General features: G+C 40.4%; 2 protein-coding genes across 2 annotated transcripts in view; both read left to right on the top strand.

Annotated features, from left to right (window-relative positions):
* Positions 1-3343, top strand: part of LOC143295751 (spermatogenesis-associated protein 7-like) — a 9671-nt gene extending 6328 nt beyond the window's left edge. Inside the window, exons 5-6 of the mRNA XM_076607373.1 lie at positions 1-68; positions 590-3343. The exon at positions 1-68 is cut by the window's left edge and continues 57 nt beyond it. Coding sequence (XP_076463488.1) covers positions 1-68; positions 590-1309 — 788 coding nt within the window. The 3' untranslated portion in view covers positions 1310-3343. The remainder of the gene's footprint in view (positions 69-589) is intronic.
* Positions 3344-5073: 1730 nt separating this feature from the next.
* Positions 5074-8736, top strand: LOC143296307 (small ribosomal subunit protein uS14-like). The gene is made up of 3 exons (XM_076608160.1): positions 5074-5211; positions 7661-7760; positions 8560-8736. Exons 1-3 carry the CDS (start codon positions 5150-5152, stop codon positions 8566-8568), a joined length of 171 nt encoding a protein of 56 aa, XP_076464275.1. The 5' UTR covers positions 5074-5149; the 3' UTR covers positions 8569-8736.
* Positions 8737-24216: the final 15480 nt, after the last annotated feature.

Below are 24216 nucleotides of genomic sequence, written 5' to 3'. Positions count from 1 at the left end.
GACCATCTTCCCGTTTGACCTACAGGACAAACTCTGTGGAAGAGGACATATACGATGAAAATCAGTGGGTAAGGAAGCTTTTCTTTGGACTGTTTACCTTTGACAGGTATGCAGGAACACAGCTCCACCCAAACTCCTGAAAATATACGTGTATTTAACTTAACAAATTTTTTTTCTCTTTTTTGTTGTTGTTTTTTTTGTTTCCATCTTATCTGTCATTCATTGCCTCTTCTTCCAGTGGTGTTGTCCCTTCTGCTATTCCATTATTTCTATTTATCTACAAAACTCAGTCTTTGTTCAGCGTGAATTATAAATGTGAACCAAATTAAACAACGAAAAGACGTGATTATATCATTAGTTTTTCAGCGTCGCTTCAATTTGCATACTTACACACATTCTCTTGAACTCTCTTCAGATGCCTCTTTCCTCTCCTTCATTTTTTCAGTCATTGCTTTAATTTGCATGTTTACATATGCACACACACACTCACAAATATTGCATTTGCATACTTTCTCTCTCTCTCTCTCTCTTGCTCTCTTTCTCTTTCTCTCTATCTCTTCCTCTCCTAATCTGATGCCTCATTGTCCAGGATGAACCAGAGGATGACGACGAGAGGCAGGTGCGGGACATCATGCGAACAACACTGCGCGGACCCCTGAAGGCCCAGCACGGCATTGTCACCATGCAGTCTGCTGCAGACGACTCCAACCTCAAGGACGAACGGTCTCGTCTTGGTATGACCATGACCAGACCTCGGTCCGCTTCGATGCAGAGAGTAGCAGTGCAAGGAGCATCCCAGCTGGGCCAAACCCGTCCCATGTCTGCTCGCTCCACCGCTTCTGTGGTCAGCCATTTCTCCCAGGTTTCACGCACTACCAACCCATCAAAGGTGACGTATGATGGCGATGTCCTGGACAAGCATGCCCACTCCTTCACCGAGCCCAGGAAGCCCTTCACGCCGCGTACGCTTAAGAGCAACCGGCAGTCCAGCTTAAAGCAGTACAAATACTACACACCGCCTCCCAAGAAAGCTCAGTCTTCCAGGGGCAAATCACCAGACGTAGGTGCTGATGAGAGAGGCGGTGGCACTCAAGTGAAGTCACAGCGAGGGTCAGCGAAGGACCTGGACACCACACAGACCCTGACAGAGACCATGCTGATGGACATGAGTCTGCAGAGTCACGATCACCGACAAAGTCAAGGGGACAGTGGGGTGCCCCGACTCAACATCTCCATGGACAAGGACCACCTCAGCTGGGTGAAGGACCAGGCCGCCAGGGTACACAGCTCAGACAGTGTGGTGGCATGATCTTTCCCCATGAACAAGGAGAGACACGTGAAAGACAGGATCAAGAATGATGTGCTTGGACTTGTTTTAATGCGCTTGCAGTTGGTGAGACAGACTGAAAGTTCACATCAATATGGAGGTACACATACGTTTTTAAAAGCATAAAACTTTTTGAAAATCTCAAAATATTATGCTTACAGATAGTTCTTGGTTCTTTTTTTTTCTTCTTTTTTTTCAATAGAGCCTTTGGGTATTTCTTGAATGATTGACTTGTGATTTGGGGTGGAAATCTACAGATGTTCAAGGAGTGATATTGTATGCTTTCTGTGCTTTGCAAGTACATTGCTTTGTACAATGTTGACCAATTAAAATAGAATAGAAATGTAACAAAAAAACAAAAAAAAAGAAAAACAAAGAGAAATGTATATATGTGTACAAAAACATGGTTTGCTAATCATTTCTGTTGGCTTTCTGTCTTTCATGTTTCAAAGTGAATTTTTATGGGGTGGTTCTGTGTGCCTTTGCGATTGTTTTAGAAAATATGATCTGAAAGGAATTGGGGCATTGCTGTGCGTATGTATATATTTATATTTAAATACATTGTTTCAGAAAACAGCCATGAATTGAGCTGTTTCTGTGCTTTTATACCTGTACATTTGTACATAAATGAAAAACAGTGCAACAACAAATTGTCCACATAGAGACTTGTTGAAATACTATTACTGTGACAGAAAAATCAGTGCTCGAGCAATTGATCTCAAGTGATATTTTTCATGTTTTTTCCATTTTTCCCAAAACCTTTTTACTCAGATTTAATATATGTATAAAGGATAATCATTTTTCATTAATTCGATCACATGCCCACCCAAAGTAGCATTTATACAGATTAATTTTGGTGAAAATTAGGTTAATGAACAACTAGTAACAGTGCCCTTTCATAATTATAAATACACATGCTACATGAAAGAGCTGCAGACATAATATTTTTCTCATTTTGTTATTTCACTTTGTTTTGATGCTTTTAACACCACATTGACATATGGAAATGCATTTTGTTGACATGTGACTGTTTCCTGGTCTTCTCTTGAATCTTAAAAAAATACACTTCCAGTGTTTTTAATTCTAGAAGGCATCATTTTTGCCTGTTTTTTTCTGTTTCAAATCAATATGAATTTCATTGTTCAAAGCTACAGATTAAGTACAGGTATGCATGGTTGGGAGTGCTTGTGTGTATACGTGTGTGTGTGTGTGTGTGTGTGTGTGTGTGTATCCTTTAGTGTGCATGTGTGCATCCATACCATGAGTGTGTGTGTATGTGTGTGTGTGTGTGTGGTAATATAACAGATGCAAAACATGTACATGCAGTTAGTCCTGATATAGATGCATTGATAACTTTCCAGCTTGGAGTTGCCAATGTTTTTGTTTTTGTTGTTGTTGTTGTTGTTGTTTTCCAAATGGCCATATGTTCATTGAAATTATTGCAGAGCTGATTACTGCAGGTGATGAGGATTCAAACACAATCAGAATCAGATTACAAATACTAATGAGGATTCAAGCATTACCTGTTAAGTTCTCGGTATACAGGTGTTTTTTTTATGTTTTAAAAGATCCTTTTAAAAGACTTTGTGCAGTGGTAAAGTGGTTTTGGTGGTGGAATTTCTCTCTCTTTGTCTCTGTCTCTCTTTTCTGACTTTCTCTCTTTGACTCGCTTGTGCAAATGCTACAAAATATTATAAAATAATTTCTATTTCATACAGATGAATGTTCCTATTTGATCAATAAAAAAAAAAATTACATACATCTATAAATTTGAACATATGGATTCCTGCCCTTTTTTTTCTTCTTTTTTTTCTTGAATTATTCTTTTCATGACTATTAATAAGTGTTTTGCATATTTTCCTGCCTTTTTTTTTCTTCTTTTTTTCTCTTGAATTATTCTTTCACGACTATTAATAAGAAGTGTTTTGTATTTTAGCATTACAAATGTATAGAAATATATATATCTTTGTATTGCTCAGGTACAGCATCGACAGCGAGTACCAAAAAACAGTTTTGTGTGCTTTACATCTTTTTTTTTCATGAATTATATGAATAACATAACTTTTGTATCTTATTTTTGTTTGTGTGTGCGTGTGTGATTGAACCTTGGTTTATTGTGTGATTTAACCATTAATAAGGGATTTTTTTTCTGTTTTATTGACTTCCGTATCTTGATAAGCAGCTAAGTAAGCCAACTCTCAATCTCTCTCTCACAACACACACACACACACACACACACACACACACATGATCATGATATGCCGGATTCTTTTCACAAACACAGCAGCTTGAATAAAAACATAAAGGTTTCATCCTGACTGCCATGTTGAAAACAAAAAACGTGCAGATGACTTGATGTTTCAACACGTTTTGACAAACAACAACAGCTCAATTCAGTTAGTCAAGGAGGCATTACAGCGTTCAGATACTGTAATTCCATGTGCTACACCACACCTGCAAAGCAAATACCTGACCAGTGGTGTAACCCAGCATGCTTTGTCAGGACTTGGGGAGAAGAAAAATTTTTTGATTAAAAAAAACAACATAAGCAGATACATGAGTCATCAAAATAATAAATAAATAAATTTGAATAAATAAGCAAATAAATCTAAAAATAAAATGATAAGTAAGCGACTTAATAAAGAATTAGCATGAAATGTAACAAAAAAACAATAACAAATTATAACAAGCAAATAAATTTAAATAAATACACAGACATGCACACACGCACTCGTGCGCACGCACACACACCCACACACACACACACACACATGCACGCACACACAAATGTGCACACAAACGTACACAAAACAATAACAAATTATAACAAGCAAATAAATTTAAATAAATACACAGACATGCACACACGCACTCGTGCGCGCGCGCGTGCGCACACACACACACACACACACATATGCACGCACACACAAATGTGCACACAAACATACACAACAGACATGCAACAAATATACAAGAAATACACAGACATGCACGCACACACTCGCGCACTCACACACACACACACATGGACGCACACACAATCGTGCACACAATTAAACATGCACAACAGACATGCAACAAATATACAGTCTCACAGATATGAAAGCACAAACAAATGTATATAGGCCCAGTACAACACAAAAGCACGCGAGCCCCGACACACACATTTTCTCCCCCACCCATCCCTGACGCCCCCCACCCCTCCCACACACACACACACCCCTTTCCACTCCTATGTATCGCAGCTTCCACGGCACACGCACACATACCCCCCTCAACGCCCCCCTCCGCCCCCCACAATTTATAAACACAGGCATATTCATACTCTCAACACATACCCAACACAACTGCACACACATAATCCAACAATAACACAACAGTAACACAGTAATGTTTGAAATGAGAAAGCTGGCAATTTCATGCTGTAAAAACATGATAAAGCAGAAATATTGTATAAGATTTATTTGCATATTTTGCAAACAAGATAATGTAAGGTGCCGTGAGGCAGGATTTAAAAAGAGAAAGAAAAAAAGCATTGTTCCCCTCCAAAAAGAAGCAAACAAACAAATTTTACTTTCGATTCCATAAATTACCCCATAATCTTTTTTTTGTTTATTTATTTTTGTTGTTGTTGTTGTTGTTTACAGCACTTTTATTTCTCATGTTCTCGTTTTTCGTTTTTTGGGGATTTTTTCTAGTTGTTTTTTTTTTTAACCGGAAATACAATCTTTGCGAAGTGCTAGATGGGATATTGACACTACGTCAGTTCCGCTAAAATAATCGCTCCTTCTCTCTCTCTTGCTCGCGACTTCAAGCGCCAACATGGGTTTCGCCTCAACCTGGTTTTCTCACCCACGAAGATACGGCCCCGGCTCACGTTATTGGTACGTTGAATTACTTATATATGTTTCAGTGAACGTGTATTTTATGTTTTTTAACATCTTATTTGAAAATGTTTGATATAATGGCCAGAAAACGGATGAATTCATCCGAGACCTGCTGAACCACGTGCAAACCACGAGTGCTTCGATTGTTAGAAAATTTGTGGGGTCCGCCGGTTCTGTTATTCAGGCGGGGAGGGGAAATCCGTGTAACTGTTCACGTTAAGTCAGAATAATCCTTTTGAAAACAGGTTTCTTTCAGCTTAGGTATTCAGAAAATAGGATTTGCCCAGAAAAAGAATAGAACGCAGTCCAACATGTCTGAATAGAACAGAACGCAATCCAACATGTCTGTCGTTTAAAGAAGCGGAATGCGAAGCATTCTGGACAGTTCTATGTGTTCTGAGCTCTTTTGTTACTTTATGTTGGGCATTTAAACATAACTGGTTTCAGGAGCGCTGCAGCCGTGTTAAGAGATACAAGATCAATAAATTAAATAAAAGTTGGTGTTGTGGTTACAGGTTAGTATAGATAAGCTTATAAGACTAATTTAATTAGTCTTAAGAATTAGTAATTATTTGCCTGTATGAATATTCCTCTTTTTGATCACTGGATGGCACTTATTTTCCTTTTACACTTAGTTTTAACTCACGCGGGATGGCAAGTTTTGTCCCTTGCTTTTCCCCACATACGGCCCATTTGTAAGGGTTTGAGAAAAAAAATTACAAAAAACTACAGAGGAAGAAAATGAAACTTTCAGAACTGTTTATTACATGTTGGGCTATTATATTTAAAAAAAAAAATCAAATTTCTCATCTTATTTTTACAGTTTTGCCATTATGTAGAAAATAATGCCAGTTTTCACCCCAGATCATCATACCCATGCTCATTTTCTGCACTTAATTCACTTTCTTCTTCATCATCCACCTCTTTGATGTCCGACCCTTCAGTTTGTAGCATTTTAAATACTTCAACACTAAAACGTTGCCGTCACTGCCTTGTTTGCTCCACAACATTTTGAGAACCTGCTTCAGACGCCACTTTGCTAACAAGCTGGCACGCGAGCAGGCGACCGGTCAGTGACTTTGTCAGCGTGTGTGCTAGACAGGCCACACATTACAGGCTGATCATACCATTCGGTTGTGGAATGACCCAGAATAGCGCACTCTGCTTGGCTAATCACAAAATCATGCATACAGCACATGATGGATTTTTATTTTTGGAAAATGCTAGAATCTGAATACATTTTATGTAGGAATGGTCACACATTCCGTCGTCTGGAGAGTTAAGTCTGTGCCTTTGATAAGCAATGTTAGGGTAAACATTTTCAGTGGCAAGTGCTTCACTCATTGCTTATTAGGTTATTTATCCAGTCGTACTGCATAAAATGATAAATCATTTGTATCAGCTGTGTATATTTTACTTTTAATTTTAAAAGAAAAAAATATTGTTTTGAAATATTGCTCACCTGGGGTTACTGTGTAGAACCATTTTTGTTTTTGTTTTTTTATGGTGCTTATTGTATTCTGTACTGATTGTATAGTTGTTTTGAGAAAGAACCCCTTATACTTTTTCCTCCTAATTTTGCTGCCAGTACAAAGAAAAGAATATGTTTTGGATCAAAATCATTGTTGAAAACATGCTGTTTACTGTTACAGGGTCTAAGTTATTTATTAATCATGCCAAATTTAAAGGGGGAGGGGGGGGGGGCTGTGTCTGGTAAATAGACTGCTGGAGAGTTTGGTGCTTACAATTACATGACTTAGTTACAGAGGTGCATCACATGGTCTGTCACTATGCTCCGAAGACAATTGGCTCTCCCAAATTTCGTGCAACAAAGGCGATCAAGAGAGACAGATCATTCAAAACAGCAGGCTTCTTTTTTTTTTCTTTTTCTTTTTTTTATTTTTATGTGTGCATATGATGGCACTTCACTGACCAGAGTTTGTTTGTAACTAAGAAGGTTATCAACTGAAGAAATGGAGGATAGCACATGTTTGCTGCTTTTGTCTTTGTCGATCACCTTTGGCATTGCTCATATTTTAAGTTACAGATGCAATATAGCCTCAGAACTCTCCAGTGGTCTATTGAGTGTAGCTTTTAACCTGTGACTATTTCATTTGCACAAATAAAAGTAAAAAGGATCTTATTGAATTGACAACCTATCTAAACTGTGCTTTGGGTGATGTCAGTGAGCATCACTGTTAAATTATACTGAATTCACTTCAAAAGAAATACAGTCTGAGTGTCAGTGATGTTCAGCAAGTAAATGTTCTGTTTGTGTGATTCAGTGATTATCCTCTCTCTCTCTCTCTCTCATATACATCATTTGACTCAATGAGGTAGCTCTCAAAATCTTCAAGTTATTAAGTGATTTGAATCATCAGTATAATGGAGTTATGTCATATGATTTTGATATTTAGACTTAATGTCATTTGCATTGTTTTTGCAGCCGTGTTTGCAATAACACCCATGGGCTCATCCGCAAATATGGATTGAACATCTGCAGAAGGTGTTTCAGGCAATATGCCAATGACATCGGCTTCAAGAAGGTTAGTTTTTTTTGTCTTTTTACATATTGATTCAGTGGCAAAACTTCAGTTAAATTGTGTTTTTGTCTTACATAGGGTAACAGAAATAATTTTTGCTGTTTAAACAAAGAAGGGGGAAAAAAGCAGTTTCAGGATTCTGAAATTGAAATACATGTATTTCAAATCAGCGTGTGCAGCATTTTTTCTTTACTTCTTTTTGATTTTTCTGCACTTTATTTTGATTAATGTTACTGTTGTGTTACAAACTGGTAGTACAGTGTTAACGTTGTTTCCAGATAAAAGCACAAGGACTGGCCTTGTGATCCAGACAGGTAGAACCATGTTTACAATTCAGAAGTGCTGGTGCTACTGTCACTGTACCATCCTTTAACTTTTAACAGAAATGGTGTTACTGTTCGTATGATTGGTAATGATAGCACTACTACTAGTTATTGTATTGTTAGTGCCACAAGTGTTAGCCTTTCAGAATTAAGAGATAACAGAATTTGTATCAGTGATTGCTTCCTTTAAATAGACTGACTGTCTCTCTGTCTCCCCTATCCTCAACAAATTATGTCTGCCATTGGTAGATACTGTCCAGTTTCTGAATTTGCTTTCTGAAAAAAAGTATCTCACTCTGTTTTGTGAGGAAACTGTGTTGATTTCTATGACAGTCCATTTATTTTTCATTTTTTGGACTAGAATTATCATGGTCACTTTAAAAGATGTAAGAACGGATTTATTGAAATTTTTGTAAAGACAACTTTTGTGTGTGTGTGCATGTGAACATGAGATTCATTGAACTTTGCATTTGTTTCAGCTGGATTAAACATGCTCTAGGGACAGCAGGACCTGGATATTCTCAGGACCAAGCCACAGCGTCCGAAACGAGCAGACTGGACCAGTGTGTCTTCACATCGTTTGCTCTCCACCAGAACGATATGACTGTCCCTTGTCCAGAGATATCCATGTTCTAATAAATCTTTTTGTTTGTAGTCAGACCTGTGTTTTTGTGTGTTTATACAAGGGTGTATGAAGCTAGAGGGCATGTGTGAATATTCTTATTTATTTGTGTTTGCTACAGCACCAAAAGACATCTCACAGGGTGTTTTTGTTGGTTGGAGTTTTAAGACAAAAAAGACTGCTACTCTTGCTGTCTATATATGTGTCTTTGTAACCTGGATACACAGAAAGACACTGAAATTTGTGCACTGGAAATCGTTTCTGAAATCTGCAATTTCAGTCTGCTGTTAACAGGCACTTGTTTCAGGTTGAAGGCCAATGCAATAATTTGCTTTCATTCAAACTCCAGTGATATTTCGTGAGTTATAACCTTTACTGTTGCCATGACTCCCTGTGATTTACTACTGGGGTATTAAAATAATAATTGGAATTAGTCTATAAGATAAAAATTGTTTTTGAAGCAAGCTCTTTCAAAAAGAAAAGGATCACATACAAGATACACAGCCACAGATTGTAAAAAGTGAATGGTTGTGTAGGTGAGGGGAGCGGGGACCCCCAAACCTAAATAAACAAAGTCTGGTGGGGAAAAACTAAACAAGACCTAAGTAAATAAAGTCTTGCACCCACAATTACAACCATTCCCAAACTTTTGATGGAAATGAAACCAGTCAAACAGCTATGTTCAGCTCTGAGTTATATGGTAGTTATTTCCCTTTGACCTTCAGCTTGCAAGGAAAACGGACTGGATCGGCCAGTATCCAGGACAGCAAGAAGAATCCTACCAGAGTAGTCTCCCGTTTTATGTCGGGAACCATTTTTCGAGTCTGTTGTGTTGACAGTTCCCAGCGTTACTGTGTCCATAGAGGAAAACAATAGAACACACACATGTGTATATGTATTGTATTACTTTTGTTGTGTCAGATGTTTTCTCTAAAATTCTGAGAATTCAGGCTGGTCTCCCCATGGAGAGTGCTGCACCACCTGTTTGTTTTTTTCTTTTCTGCAAAACAAATTCTACAGAATTTTTGCCAGGGGCAACCTGAGTTCTTTTACGTGCACTAAATGTGTGCTGCACACTGAACATTGGTTTATCATTTGGATTTCATCCAAGAGACATATATAATTTGAAAATAATTTATAATTGAAAAAAAATTGCTTGCATAAGTTGTTTTTTTTTAAAAATAGATACACATAATATCTTGCAAGTTATTGCCCATAATATCACTGCTGACAAAGCTGTAAATATTAGCAGTAATGAAGCATCATGCTTTCCTCAACAACATGGTTACTTTAAAGTGATTTCAGTGTACAGAATTTGAGCATGCACATTAATAATGTCAATGATTCAATTTCAAATCATGTAAGCCTTCGCTTACAAAGAAGAAAAATCTGGTTATCTGTGCCTTTTGCTGGCATTTCTTCAGTGATGAAACAATTAACTCAGACTCAGCCAGTGCGACGTCAGTGTGCAAAGTGCGTGCTGCACACAGGACCCAAGTATCTTCTTATCCGTTTGACTAGACACTCACTTTTGGGAGAAAGGGCAAAGGTTTTTTTCAAAGCATTTTCAAGGCATTTTTGACACAAGAAATTAAGAAGAAACAAAACTGAACAAACGAACAAACAAAAGAAAAATGTTTCTTCAAAAGCAAAAATTAAAAAAAAAACAATTACCGCCTGAGTCTGCTTTGTGTCGTCTGCAGCACGAAAACCCTTTCTGTAAGGGAGGTAACTTGTATAGTGTCATCCTTTCAAGGGGAAATTATGCGGTGCTTGTCAGACTGATTGTCAGAATCATTTACTTTGTCGAATCCTTTGAGAAGTTATTGAGAGTGTTGTTTTCTGATTCACGGTTGATTGCCTCATAAAGAATACGACATGCCTGGGTCCATCACGCATAACAAGATGCTTCTGGTCTGCAAGTTTTGTGTGTGTGAAACGAGCTAAATTGCGTTGTTTGGCTCACCGCGTGGAATAAAGAACCAATCCATCAGTTAATTTTTCTACAACTAAAGAGTAGCTAGTGTCAGTTTCTTGGAGATAAAACATTGTCATTTTGAATGCTTCAATCTTAAACTTTTTATGCAATTCGTCTTCACAAACACTCATATAAAAGGAGAATTATATGGTCTCGTAATAACACATGTGCATTCTCTCTCTCTCTCTCAACCTGACGCCCATGTTCACGCGTATGTATACACGAGTTGGCTTTTACGTGTATGACCGTTTTTATCCCCATCAGTCTGTCTGTTTTCGGGGGAAGGGGGGTAGGGTGCATGCCGAGTATATTCATGTCACAGTTTCCATATAATCCAGCGAACAGGGTCTTAAACGTGCGTATTTATCTCAATTCTGCGTCCGTTTTCACACGAAGGGGGTTCCGCACCTGGGATCCTCCGTCAGATTTAAAGTCCAACGCTTTACTATAATCACTCTGGCTGTTGCGCCCGTCACACACACACACACACACACACACACACTGAGTTAGTCCACACGTCTGTCTCTGTAGCCTGTGTGTGATGCACTGTGCACACGCAGCAAATCACAATGCATCACGAAAACAGTTGCGTTCACACACTCCCCCCACCCCCCCACCCATTCCACCCCACCCGACCCCCCAAAAAGGAGGGGGAAATAAAAGGTTTCACATGTAACAATTCTGTTCCACTTCACGGACACATTCATTTTCGACAATTCAAGTGACACAAGCATAGAAAAGCGCAGTACAAAAATGAAGCTATTATATTCTGAACGTGCGTCCTGCTGTGTCAATTGTGCAATCTACGTCCGCCTACTGCAGAGCGTATGAATTGGTTTGGTGCACATACACCGGACGACCATTTATCTCATGAGTTGTTCAGTGGCGCGCGCGCACACACACACACACACACACAAGCGCACGCGACACGCATGCACACACCCTCTCACACACAGCCTCGACACACCAGTGATGCCATGCGTGCGCGCGTGCAAACGCACACACACACACACACACACACACACTTTCGCTCGTGTAACAACGCACGTACTGTATGCACTTGCGCTACCCCCCCCCCCCCCCCCTCTCTCTCTCTCTATCCTGTGTCTCTATTGGCATGCTGTACTCATTTCTTTTCCTGCTTCAAGTTGTTATCATGATTCGCCAGTTGGCAAAAAAGACGAGAGAGAGAGCCGTGTCTAATGATCGTTAGGAGGAAATATGTATAGTACATCAGACGAATTGTAATACAAGGATTTTTTTTTTTCCAATTTGTAAAATTGTTTAATACATTTTTTTGTCAGCTTTTTTTTTTTTATATCGTAAAAGCACTTAAGTGTGTATAATCAGAGTGTAAATCAAAGTCTTAGAATGCTTAGTAAATCGGGGACATAGTTGTCTTCCACGTCTTTGAGACTGCCTGCTTCAGTAGGAGCTTGAAAATCACGTCATGTGATCAGACCTTTAACAAAGAAAAGAAGAATGAGAGAGAGAGAGAGAGAGAGAGAGAGGCAGGAATAAAGACTCGGAAAGAAAGACACTGCATCAGTCTTTATGGAGACCTGGGTCAGTAGCCTAATTAGATTAGATATTAAGTATGCGCTGTTTGGTATTGTGTTAAGAAAACTGACAGGAAAGAAATACATTACTAACATTATATTTATCGCAACAACAACAAAAAGTCCAAAAGCATCTTTTGGAAAACAAACTGCAAATTACACAATGTTATATTTGAAAATCATCTAAACTTGAGAGATGTCGAGATTCAGACATATCGTATACTATGCATGTGAACATTACAAATAAAGTTCAGCTCAATCCACTCGAAGTTTTCGTGCATGCCCTGTGGAATTTCCATTTAAAATTGTGTCAGTATGCTTTGAAGTAGATCTCTGTGATTCAGTTCAAAAGTAACCTATCAAGAATGAAAATTTCTTTGTTCAGATTTATGATCGCTGCACACAAGCACGCACACAGAACTAAGCTACTGGGTCAGTCGCTCGGTGATTGTGAAGTTTGACTTTAGAAAAAAAAAAATTAATGTTCTGGATGACTCTATAGACACACGCCGCGTGCTCTCTCTCTCTCTCTCTCTCCGCACACACACACACACACACACACACACACACTCACACATACATACATACATACATAGACAATTATATATATATATATATATGTATAACACGAACACAATTAGATATTAGTCAACATGTCATCATCATCATCCAAGCCATAACACCACAGAAGCGATCAGGCAAAAGAAGATACGGCGAATTATTGATCCTTGTTTAGACTGCCAGCCGGAGATTATACTGAGAAAATACACCTGCAACGATGGATCAAAAGACAAATTTTCGGTATGCTTCTCTGCAACAGACATGTATTTTCCTTTGGTTTGTTCATTGTAGCAATGCTTAAATGTTTCCTTTTTTCACTAAGAAGAACACTGAATAACAATACACCGTCAATCGCTAAAAGGCCTATACCATGACATCAGTTTAAAAACACAGATATCACATTACAAAACGCAAGGTCCATGCTTAGAAAACAGACATGTTCACTGTAATATAAATTAGGAAGTAAAAAAATTAAAAAAAAAAAAAAAATCAACGGTGTAAGACACGTTGGTGAAGCAAACAAAAGCAAAATATAGAAAAAGAAGAAAATGAAAAAGGCTGTTGTGGGACGCATGCAACTGAGCTCAGCAGATAAATAAATAAACAGATACATAAATAAATAAATGAGAAAACGCCTGTCACTTACACTCACTGGAATGAATGGGATTAACCATGCGTGAGTTCAACATAAAATAAAATAAAATAAAATTAAGGCTTAAAAAAAAGCAGGTGAAAAACAAACAGCGTACACCTGTAACAACGCACGTAGACACCTTGTGGGCCTTTCAGCTTTTTCTGCTTCTGTTTCTTCTTCTCCTTCTTCTTCTTCTTCTTCTTCTTCTCCCTTTCTTCGTATTCCTCCTCCTTCACTTACTCATGTCCTCGGGCTGTCTCTCTCTTCCCTGCACCCACTCTTATATCTCTGTCTCTCTCTTGCTGGTTTTTGACTCACTTGTGTAAACAAAGTGAGTCTATGTTTTAACCCGGTGTTCGGTTGTCTGTGTGTGTGTGTGTGTCTGTGTGTCTGTGTGCCCGTGGTAAACTTTAACATTGACATTTTCTCTGCAACTACTTTGTCAGTTGACACCAAATTTGGCATAAAAATAGGAAAAATTCAGTTCTTTCCAGTCATCTTGTTTAAAACAATATTGCGCCTCTGGGATGGGCACAAAAAAATAAAGAATGAAGCCTAATTATATGCAAACTGCATTTACTGTTATATTTATATTTTTTGTATTCTCTAAACTTGGCACTTTGATCTGATATTCTGACCCAACAGCTAGAGCAGTCATTATTATCATTTTTTTGTTCAAACAGGAACTTCTTTTGCTAAGCATGGAAGTTTTATTTATTTTGCAAACGTTTTGGTGCAGATAGAAAAAAAGGGAAATTACTCTGTAATGCTAGGGGGAGTTAATTTGCTTTAAACTGATCTTTCTCATCTTAAACATTACATTTTTTGTTTTGTTTTGTTGGGTGGGTGGGTGGGTGTGTGTGTTTCATGATTTTTTTTCCTTCTTCTTCTTCTTTTTTTTTTTTTTTTTTTTTTGGAAGGGCTATGAATGGTGAAATAATGGTGTATTTTGATTGTGTGTTGTTTTTTTTTTCTCTTTTTTTTTTTCTCCCTTCTTTTCTTATTGCTCATTTTCGCTTCTTTAGCTTCAGTCCCTCTTTAGTCCCTCTTTATATATATATATATCTAGATAATCATGTTTATACAGTCTGTAGGATCTGTACTTTATCCTTATTACTATTATTGTTTTGTGATTTCCTTAATGAGGCCGAGAATTTGTTACAGCTTTATAGCAAAGTGAGCAAACTATGTGTTGATATGTGTTGTATGGTGGATTGAAAACAACAACAACAACAACTGAATGCAGAATCAACAAAATAAAACCGACATTACATATGTTCACGGAAAGATCTCAAGCAGGTATATAAAATAAACAAGTATGCTTTTAACGTAACTATGGAACATAACAAATTTGTGCAAAAATGGTCTCTATATGCATGTTTAGTACAAGATTAAGTGAGTATGAGGACACCACTGATGGAACTATATGTTATTGAATATGTTTCTACATACATGTTTAGTACAAGATTAAGTTATATCATGTCACAATGGAACTACGGTCATTGTACTGTTCTGCTACCATTATGTTACTATGGTCTTGTCAGTATTTAGAACTGACTGACATCCTTAACCCTTTCACTGCCAGTGTCGCATTTCATCACCAGCCAGTTTAGAGCACCCATGCCACTGAAATGTTACCAAATCATGGGTCTGTTGTCTATGAACCTAATGCTCTTAATTTTCAGTGGTAGGATAGGCCCAGTTTTCTACACATCGCAGTTATTCTTAAAGTGGACACCGTCTTTTCTGTGGTTGTAGCACAAGGAAATTTTGCACTCTCAATTGACTGGCGATGAAAGGGTTAAGCCTTTACCCGGCCTGCCAGTGTACCTTTCCAATGCACAAACTGACAAAGTATGTGAATCTTGTGTCTGTAAAACCTTTGTCAGATGAAAAATGTTGGGGAAAAAAAAAGCAAAGAAAAGAAGAAGCTGCAGTTTATGTAGAGATCTCCTGGCAAGGACGGTTCTACGCTGCCTCCAGCACGTAGGCTTCCGTGCGTACCCTGTCTCACTGAGGCATTTCTCAGACTGTCCCCGGGTGTTGCCAATTAACGTACGTATAATAGATCTCCTTCTTGCTGTCTGCTATCTCCTTCCTGAGGCTCACTGTGCTGGTTTGGATTTTTACTTCTTGTACCCCGAGTCAATAAGTATGTCTACCGGGCGGCAAAGGGCTGCGAGATGTGGGTGGTGGATGTGTACGTGCGATGGAACATGTGTGTGTGTGTGTGTGTGTGTGTGAGAGAGAGAGAGAGAGAGAGAGAGAGAGAGAGAGAGAGCGAGAGAGAGAGAGAGAGACAAGACAAGACAAGACAAAATCTTTATTATCGAGGGTCATAGAAAAGCAAGTAACATGCTTTTTTTTTTTTTACATCCAGCCCTCGCCCTAAAGAGGGACTAAAGCTAAAGAAGCGAAAATGAGCAATAAGAAAAGAAAAAAAGATATATATATATATATATATATATATAGAGAGAGAGAGAGAGAGAGAGAGAGAGAGAGAGAGATTCAACAGTATTTTTGAGATGATGCAGAACAAGTTACATACTCTGGTGGATGTTATTTTTCTGTGCTTACCATCTCTCTCACACATGTCATACTCTTGACATAACCAAAACACTCCCCCCAAAACACACACGCACACACACATACAAAAGTGACGCACATACAATGCCAGCACGCGCGTGCACACACACACACACACACACACACACACACACACACACACACATCACAATAGTCAGCAACTGTATTCCTTTCTCGGCATAGTAATGCTGTCCGCCGTACGCAAGTGCCTTTAACCCTCTTGCGTTCACGGCGACGGCTAAAGAACAGATCGAAGAACACTGCACTGGGAAGACTTTTTTTCCCGTCTGTAAGGTGTGAATACAAAGGGTTAATTTATCAAGTAATTAGTTAATTAAAGTATGACCCCTACGAAGCCCTAGACCCTGTAACCCCCCCCCCCTCCCTCCCTCAATCCCCCCAGCACCCCCACCCCTGTACTCCCCCCCCACCACCACCATGCACCCCCTACCCCCCACCCCCCAGTACCCACCACAACCCGTATCACACCCCCCCCCCCCCCCCCCCCCCCCGACCCCCTTCTCCCTGTCCCTCCCCTCATCCCTCTCTCATCCCCCTCCTCCCCCACCAGCACATCACACTCCCTACCCTTCCCCCCTCTCCCTCCCCCCTACACTGAACCCCCCCCCCCATCCACCCACCCATCCCCTCCCCACCACACTCCCTACCCCCCCACCCCACCCCTCTCCCACCCCCTACACCACCTCAAGTCTCCTCCCGGCCCTGCCCTCCGCCTTCTCCCCACCACCACACTCCCTACCCTCACCCCTCCCCTTTCCCCCCATCCTTCTCCCCCGTCCCCTCCCCCTTCTCTCCCTCCTTCCCCCTGCCCTCCTCCCTTCTCCCCTCTCCGTTTTTGTTGTTGTTGTTGATGATGTTGACGTTCAGTTGTCCTTGACTCAGCGCCTGGATGTGAGACTCAGCAAATACTAATCACACCACGGGGATTCCTCCGGGTTGTAGGCCTACGTGCCGAAGAAATCGTACAGGTCTTGCTTGAAGGGAGCCATTTATTAGGAAGCTATGACTGTGTATAATAGTTACATTATGAAGGACTACGTGGACACACAACACCCTTTCACAAACAAACTATCATAATAGTTTGGTGTCGTCGCAGTCAGTGGAGTGCTTTATCATGTTCTCTCTCTCTCTCTCTCTCTCTCTCTCTCTCTCTCTCTCTCCCAGCCTTTCTTTGTCTACTGTCTGTCTCTCTCTTTCTTTGACTTTTCACCTCTCTTACTTTCTGTCTCTCTCCTTTTCTTTCAGTTTTTCTTTGTATTCTCTGTCTGTCTGTCTCTCTCTCTCTCTCTCTTACTTTCTCTCTCCCAGTCTTTCTCTTCTCTTTCTGTCTCTCTCTTACTCTGTCTCTCTCTCTCTCTGTATCTGTCTCTATCTTTCTCAGTCTTTCTTGATCTCTGTGTTTCTGTCGCTGTCTCTGTCTGTCTGTCTGTCTGTCTCTCTCACCCAGTCTACATAATATGTAATCATGCATTACCCGTGTCATGTTTTCCCCGGGCCCCCCCTTCCCCTGTGCAGCACGGACTTGGCGCACTGAAAATGAAAAAAACCCACGGTAACAAAGTGTTGTCCTCTAGCAAAATGGTCTCAAGATACGAGGTTGAAGAATATATAACGTCATGATTACAATGTGAAACGCATTATAGCTTCAAAATAAAGTGGTTGCCACACTCATCTTTGATCGGAAACGTTGTATGAAAACTTTTTGTTTTTGCTTTTTTTTTTTAACAGTAAAAGTTGTTCCAATTATAATGTATAAATCTTAAGAATTTTGTGAGAAATTATTATGCTGTGTGTGTGTGTGTGTGTGTGTGTGTGTGTGTGTTGGTTTTTAATCTTTTTTCAAGTTTCTTTTTTTTAAATTAGGCCATTAATTCATAATGTTCGTAATTAGTTTCTTGTTGATCATTCTGCTTAACGTTTTGTGGAAGATTATTAAAACCTTTTTTAAAAATTACCTTTCTAAGTAGGCCAGTAGTTCATATGTTCGTAATTAGTTTTTTTTGTTGATTATTCTGCTCAACTTTTTTTTCTTGGTGAAAAATGATTATGTAGCCGGCTACCGGTGTGCAACATGTCCAACTGCTTGTGTGACTGACCTCCCTTCTCCTCACCGTGTCTCTCGGCACGTACCTCTGTCTCTTTCGTTTCGTCATATTTATTTATAGTCTGTTCATCTAAGATGATGATATTAGACTGAAAATAAATGATATTATTATTATTATTATTTGGATTATTATCATTTCTATCATAATAATGATTGATATTATTCATTAGAAATCGACATTTCTGTTTATTCGAATGAAAAGGAGGGCGGTTGAGGGGGGGGGGAGGGGGGGGGGCAAGGGGGAGAGGACTAAGGATGGAAGAGAGAGAGAGTCTTAAGAGAATGTGGAAAAGATAGAGTACACAATGTAAAATGGAGACTGGGGGTTAGTGTCAGTGATTGGAGAAAGAAAAAACATAATATTGGAAGGGTGTGTGTTAAAGGCGGGACGGGGGAAGCGGGATTAGGAAAAAAAAAAAAAAAAAAAAATTATATGCACTACTTCTGTAGATTATTATTTGATTTTCTGATTTGATTTTCTGTAGATTATTATTTTTCATGTCGGAACCTACAATAAACAACCAACTGGACTATCCAACACATAACTTAGATAACTTTAATAAAGAACAGTTTGAAATATATAATTTTTTTTCCAAAAAACGTTAACATTTAAAACTGGTAACACGTGTTCCGTAATTATCTGGAGGCAAAAAAGGTTTCATTTCTAAACAGCGGACCTCTGTCTGTCTGTCTGTCTCTGACCCTCTCTGTCTCTCTGTCTCTGTTCCTCTCTCTCTCTCTCCACTTGTCTCTGTCTCTGCCCATTTATCAGTCTACGAACCATTCAATCAGTTCATCTATCTATCTATCTATATCTACTTCCTCTAGGCCATCACTCCACACGTATGTATGCATTTACCTATCTATCTATCTATTTATCTATAGGTCTGTCTGTCTATCTGTTTGTCTATATACATATTTCTATCATTCTCTCTCTCGATCTCCCCCCCCCTCTCTTTCTATCTCTCTCTATTGTACCCCCTGTTGACGGGTGCAATAGCCAAGGGTGGTTAAAGCGTTGGACTGTCAATCTGAGGGTCCCGGGTTCGAATCTCGGTGACGGCGTCTGGTGGGTGAAGGGTGGAGATTTTTACGATCTCCCAGGTCAACATATGTGCAGACCTGCTAGTGCCTGAACCCCCTTCGTGTGTATATATGCAAGCAGAAGATCAAATACGCACGTTAAAGATCCTGTAATCCATGTCAGCGTTGGGTGGGTTATGGAAACAAGAACATACCCAGCATGCACACCCCCGAAAACGGAGTATGGCTGCTTACATGGCGGGGTAAAAAACGATCATACACGTAAAAGCCCGCTCGTGTGCATACGAGTGAACGTGGGAGTTGCAGCCCACGAACGCAGAAGTACCCCCTGCGACCCCACCCCCCCCCCCCCGACCGCCGACCGCACCAGACCCTGCCCCCCCCCACCCCCCTCCGACCCCCCGCCTCCCCTTCCCATGTGTTAGTATAATGGCCTGAAGCTGATGTACAATAAACCTGTCTTGTCTTCTCTCTCTCTCTCTCTTTGTCTCTGTCTCTCAGTATCCCTCAGCATAACCTGATTCCCCGTGATCGTGGGTCTGTCCGTCTGTCTCACTCTGTTTTTCTCCTGATTCATTCTTCAAGTTTTTTTCTTTTTCTTCTTCTTTTCCAGTGAGAGCAGCCATCTCCGTCTACTTCGTCTGTTCTTGTGCGTCTTTCTTTCTCTCCCCCCCCCCCCCCCTTCCTTATTCCTGTCTTTCTTTCCTATTTTCTTTCCATCCCTCTGTTTATCTCTATGTCTCATAATCCCTCACACGTGCTTACACCGCACACACGCATACGCACATACACACGCGCCGCGCGCGCGCGCGCACACACACACACACACACAACCGCTTGATTGCAAAGTCCATGCCGTTAATCCCAACAGCTTGTAATTCGTTAGTTCATTTCGTTTTTGTTTTTTTGTTTTTTTTATTAATTAAAAAAAATCAATTTTGTTTTTGTTTTGTTTTTATGTTTTCATTTTTTTGGGGGGTGGGGGAGGGGTGGGGGGGTCGGGGTGTGGAGGGACGTAGGGGCCCGTGGAGTAGGGATTAAAAATAAGGGGAAGAGAATAGGGCAAAGGGATGGGTGTGAAGGTGGGCCTCTACTCTACGAATGAGATGGAATCATCGATCACTCACTGGTATACGTGTGCTGGCACACATCACGCGGAATTCCCACACACAGTACTGAGAGAGGTTTGCAGACCCACTTTAGTCTGATCCTCGCGGAGGTTCCTCGATCAGTGTTGTTGTTTGTTTTTTTAGCGCGGAGAACCGCGTGCGCATGCGCGTCTCCATTTCCTGATTTTTTTTTCTTCCAGGTCACGGAAAGGCTAAAATTTCGTCATGGAAATCGCTGTTCTCATGAAAAGATTTTGTACATTTTCGGTAACTATTTTTTCAAGTTTACGAAATATTTTGTTTTATAATTACACACATTATTTGCTTTAGTCTTCTATGTTTACTTTGAGTGTGTTTCTTGTCACATCTCTGTCATTATGTATTCGAACCATCGGAACTAAAGCATAGATGGATAGCGCATGCCTTTTTTCAGCCCCTTTGCTAATTAAAGCCAGTGGAAGTGTTCAATCAGCCATTTTGCTTCTCGTGTCAGTATAGCGCGAAGTGGTGACTTCATAATTATGTGTAGCCGAGCGCTCAGCTGGCTTCACGGCAAGTTTTCACTTGCCCGGGGCGTTAGTTAAACTGATGTTCCTGTGTGTCTCTCCACTGCAAGTTTGTGCCACGTGTCACTGACTGCACTGTTTTCCTGTAATAACTTTGGTAGATAAACCATTGGCAGCTTTCAATCAAGACACAACATTTGGCATGTCGTGGGGGCAAGCATAACACGATTTCATCTAAGATACACGGTTACAGTTCAGAAACTACCACCAGTTAGCAGACGACTTGTCACCGAACTGACGGCCGGATACGAGAAACAATATGGCGTCCAGTTGGCTTCAGCTTTCCTGCCCAATGAGCTATCCATGTACTTTTAGAGCAGTGATTCGAACGGATCCATTTATGAACTTTGTCGAAAAACTGTCGGAACAAAGGCAATGCATCTCAGAAAAGTCAGTTTCGGTGGTGGGCTGCCAAAGACGTCATAATTTTATGACCTACTTCTCGCTCTGCAAGCGACGAAAGTTCCCTCACGACAGTGGGCCTGCAAACTCCTTCAAGTCTGATCTTCAAACGTCAGTCCCTTGTTCCCTCTTCCATACGCCCCCAGGCTCCCCCGCCCCCTTTCCGCCCATAGTTTATCTAACCTTCTATCTACTTGTATCTGTTATATATGTATGTTTTGTCGCCTTTCATCCCCGTTTCTGTGTATCAGATTTATGCCTACATGTCAAAGCTGGGTATGAAAGCGCTTTGATTTGTTTCGACACAAGATATAGCGCCACACAAAAACGTTTCTTCTTTTTCTTCTTTAGGAGATAAAGAGACGGGTGAGTGGAAAGTAAGATGAACGAAGGAATGGAGGGACAGAGAGAGAGAGAGAGGAGAGAAAGACACAAGAGAGAGAGAAGGGAGGGAGGGAGGGTGAGAGAGAGAGTGTGTGAGTGGGAGTAAGAGAGGGTGCGACATACAGACAGACAGAAATGGCATGGTAAATAAGGGTGAAAAGAAAATACCATAGTTGCATGAAAGCATGATATCAATGAAAGAGAGAGACAGAGACAGAGACAGAGAGAGATCGGCAGACAAAGTTAGAGACAGCTAGAGAGACTGAGACAAACAAAGAGAGGAGGAGAGACAGACACAGACACACAGACAACACACACACACACACACACACACACACACACATTCACACAGCCACAGAAACACACACACACACACACATAGCCACAGACACACACGCACATACACAGACACATACACACACAACACACACACACGCACAGCCAAACACACACACACAGAGCCACACACACACACACACACACACACACACACACACACGCACGCACGCACAGAGCCACAGACACACACACACACACACAGCCACAGAAACACACACACACACAAACACACACACACAGACGCACATACACAGACACACACACACATAGCCACACACACACACACACACACACACACACACACACACACAGCCACACACACACACATAGCCACACACACACACATAGCCACAGACACACACGCACATACACAGACAGACACACACACACACACGGGCACACACACACACACACACACAGCCACAGACAGACAGACACACACACACACACACACACACAGCCACACACACACACGCACACACAGCCACACACAGACAGACACACACACACACAGCCACACACACACACACACACACACGGAAGAAAAAAAAGGTCACCACAGACGAAATGTCACCAAGACACCTGGACGTCAGTATGACATAAGGCAGCAACCTTGATAGTGAAAGTCGGAGACACATCATCGATATGTCTACGTGCTGGAAACAGCGTATTCCACACCGTCCTTCACCTTGGAGTGTTGGTTTTGCTTCATTTTGTTTTTCACAGTGTGCCTTTGGGTTGTTTTTTTTTTTGTTGGTCATATTCTTGCAGTCGTGTTCAGAAGAATACATTTTCTACTGCGTGAAAATGACAAGCAGAAACAACAACAGCAAAAACAGCAACAAATATCAACTTGACATTACCGTTACCGACGAAACCAAATAATGAGAAACAACAACTGAGTAATATTAAAAGAAACAACAACAGCAACAACAGGAGCAGTAGCTACACTAGCCTAAATATCAACATGACATTACAATAACTGACGAAACCAAATGATTTTTAATTTTTATTTTATTTTAAAGGAGGAGTGTTTAAAGATAAAACCTTTGATGTGGAGATAATTATGCGTGTTGATATGGTTATGTTTCTATCCATTGATATAGGGGAATGATTTCTATACATGTATGCACACACACACATACACACACACATACACACACACAGTCAGCAAAGAAAACTAAGACACACAGCTAGTGTACGCCTCGACGTATTCGGTCGGTATGCTGGACGTCGATAAGTCATAGTGACTCGTTCATATATATGTAATATATATATATATATATGTACGATGCGTACGTGCAGGGAAAAGCGTATTACCGACCCTGACAGTTTTTTTCGCTCAGTGATTCGATCTGGCGCGGAGCAAGCTGGACGGCGTGTTGAGGTTACGAACTCGGGACACTTCTGCTCTTTCTTTTCATTCCCTTTCTTCTATTTCCCCCTCTCCCTCCCTTCCCTTCTGCCCTTTTTTTCCTGTCTTCCTTTTCTTTTCAAAAAAAAAAAAAAAAAAAATTCTTTATTTTTTTTATAAAGGGGGGACGGGGTAGGAGGGTGTGTGTGGGGGGCGAGGGGGAGGGGGGGTTGGGGGGGGGGGGGGGTGTGCAGGGGCCTCGTTGTTTCTGTCACGTTTTTCAGTCTCGTCATCCATAGTCATTTGTGTGACTAATTTCAACGTATGAGACAAATACCTCCCCCCCCCCAACCCCCCACCCCTCCCCCCGCCCACTTTTTTTTTTTCTCTAAGTGCTGAACATTACTCATGAAAAATATTGTGTTCACAATTTTTTCTTGGCGAAAAGGAATTGTATGATTTCCTAAATAATCATTTGTGTGTAGTGGCCCGGGAAATTGATCAGTCTCCTCGAGTCGACTCGGATAGATTGATGACTCATACTTTCTTCAAATTTCCACGGTGAAAAAAATCTTTCCTAAGTAACTTTGTTGTGGGATATTACCGATTTTCCGGATAGTTAACTTAATTCTTCTTCTTAGTCTCTATATTATACATATGCTTATATATATATATATATATATATATATATATATATATATATATATATATATCAGTGAAAACTGAGTATATACTGATATATATATATATATATATATATCAGTATATACTCAGTTTTCACTGAGACTGGCAGTCAGTCAAAGACAGAGTCCAATTATTGACACTGAACATCAAGTGACTCGGACCTGTTAGCAGGGAATGACAACGTAGAGA

This window comes from Babylonia areolata, chromosome 21 (assembly GCF_041734735.1).
Source record: "Babylonia areolata isolate BAREFJ2019XMU chromosome 21, ASM4173473v1, whole genome shotgun sequence".
NCBI classification, from domain to species: Eukaryota; Metazoa; Mollusca; class Gastropoda; order Neogastropoda; family Buccinidae; genus Babylonia; species Babylonia areolata.
This window is presented reverse-complemented; position numbering and strand designations above follow the sequence as displayed.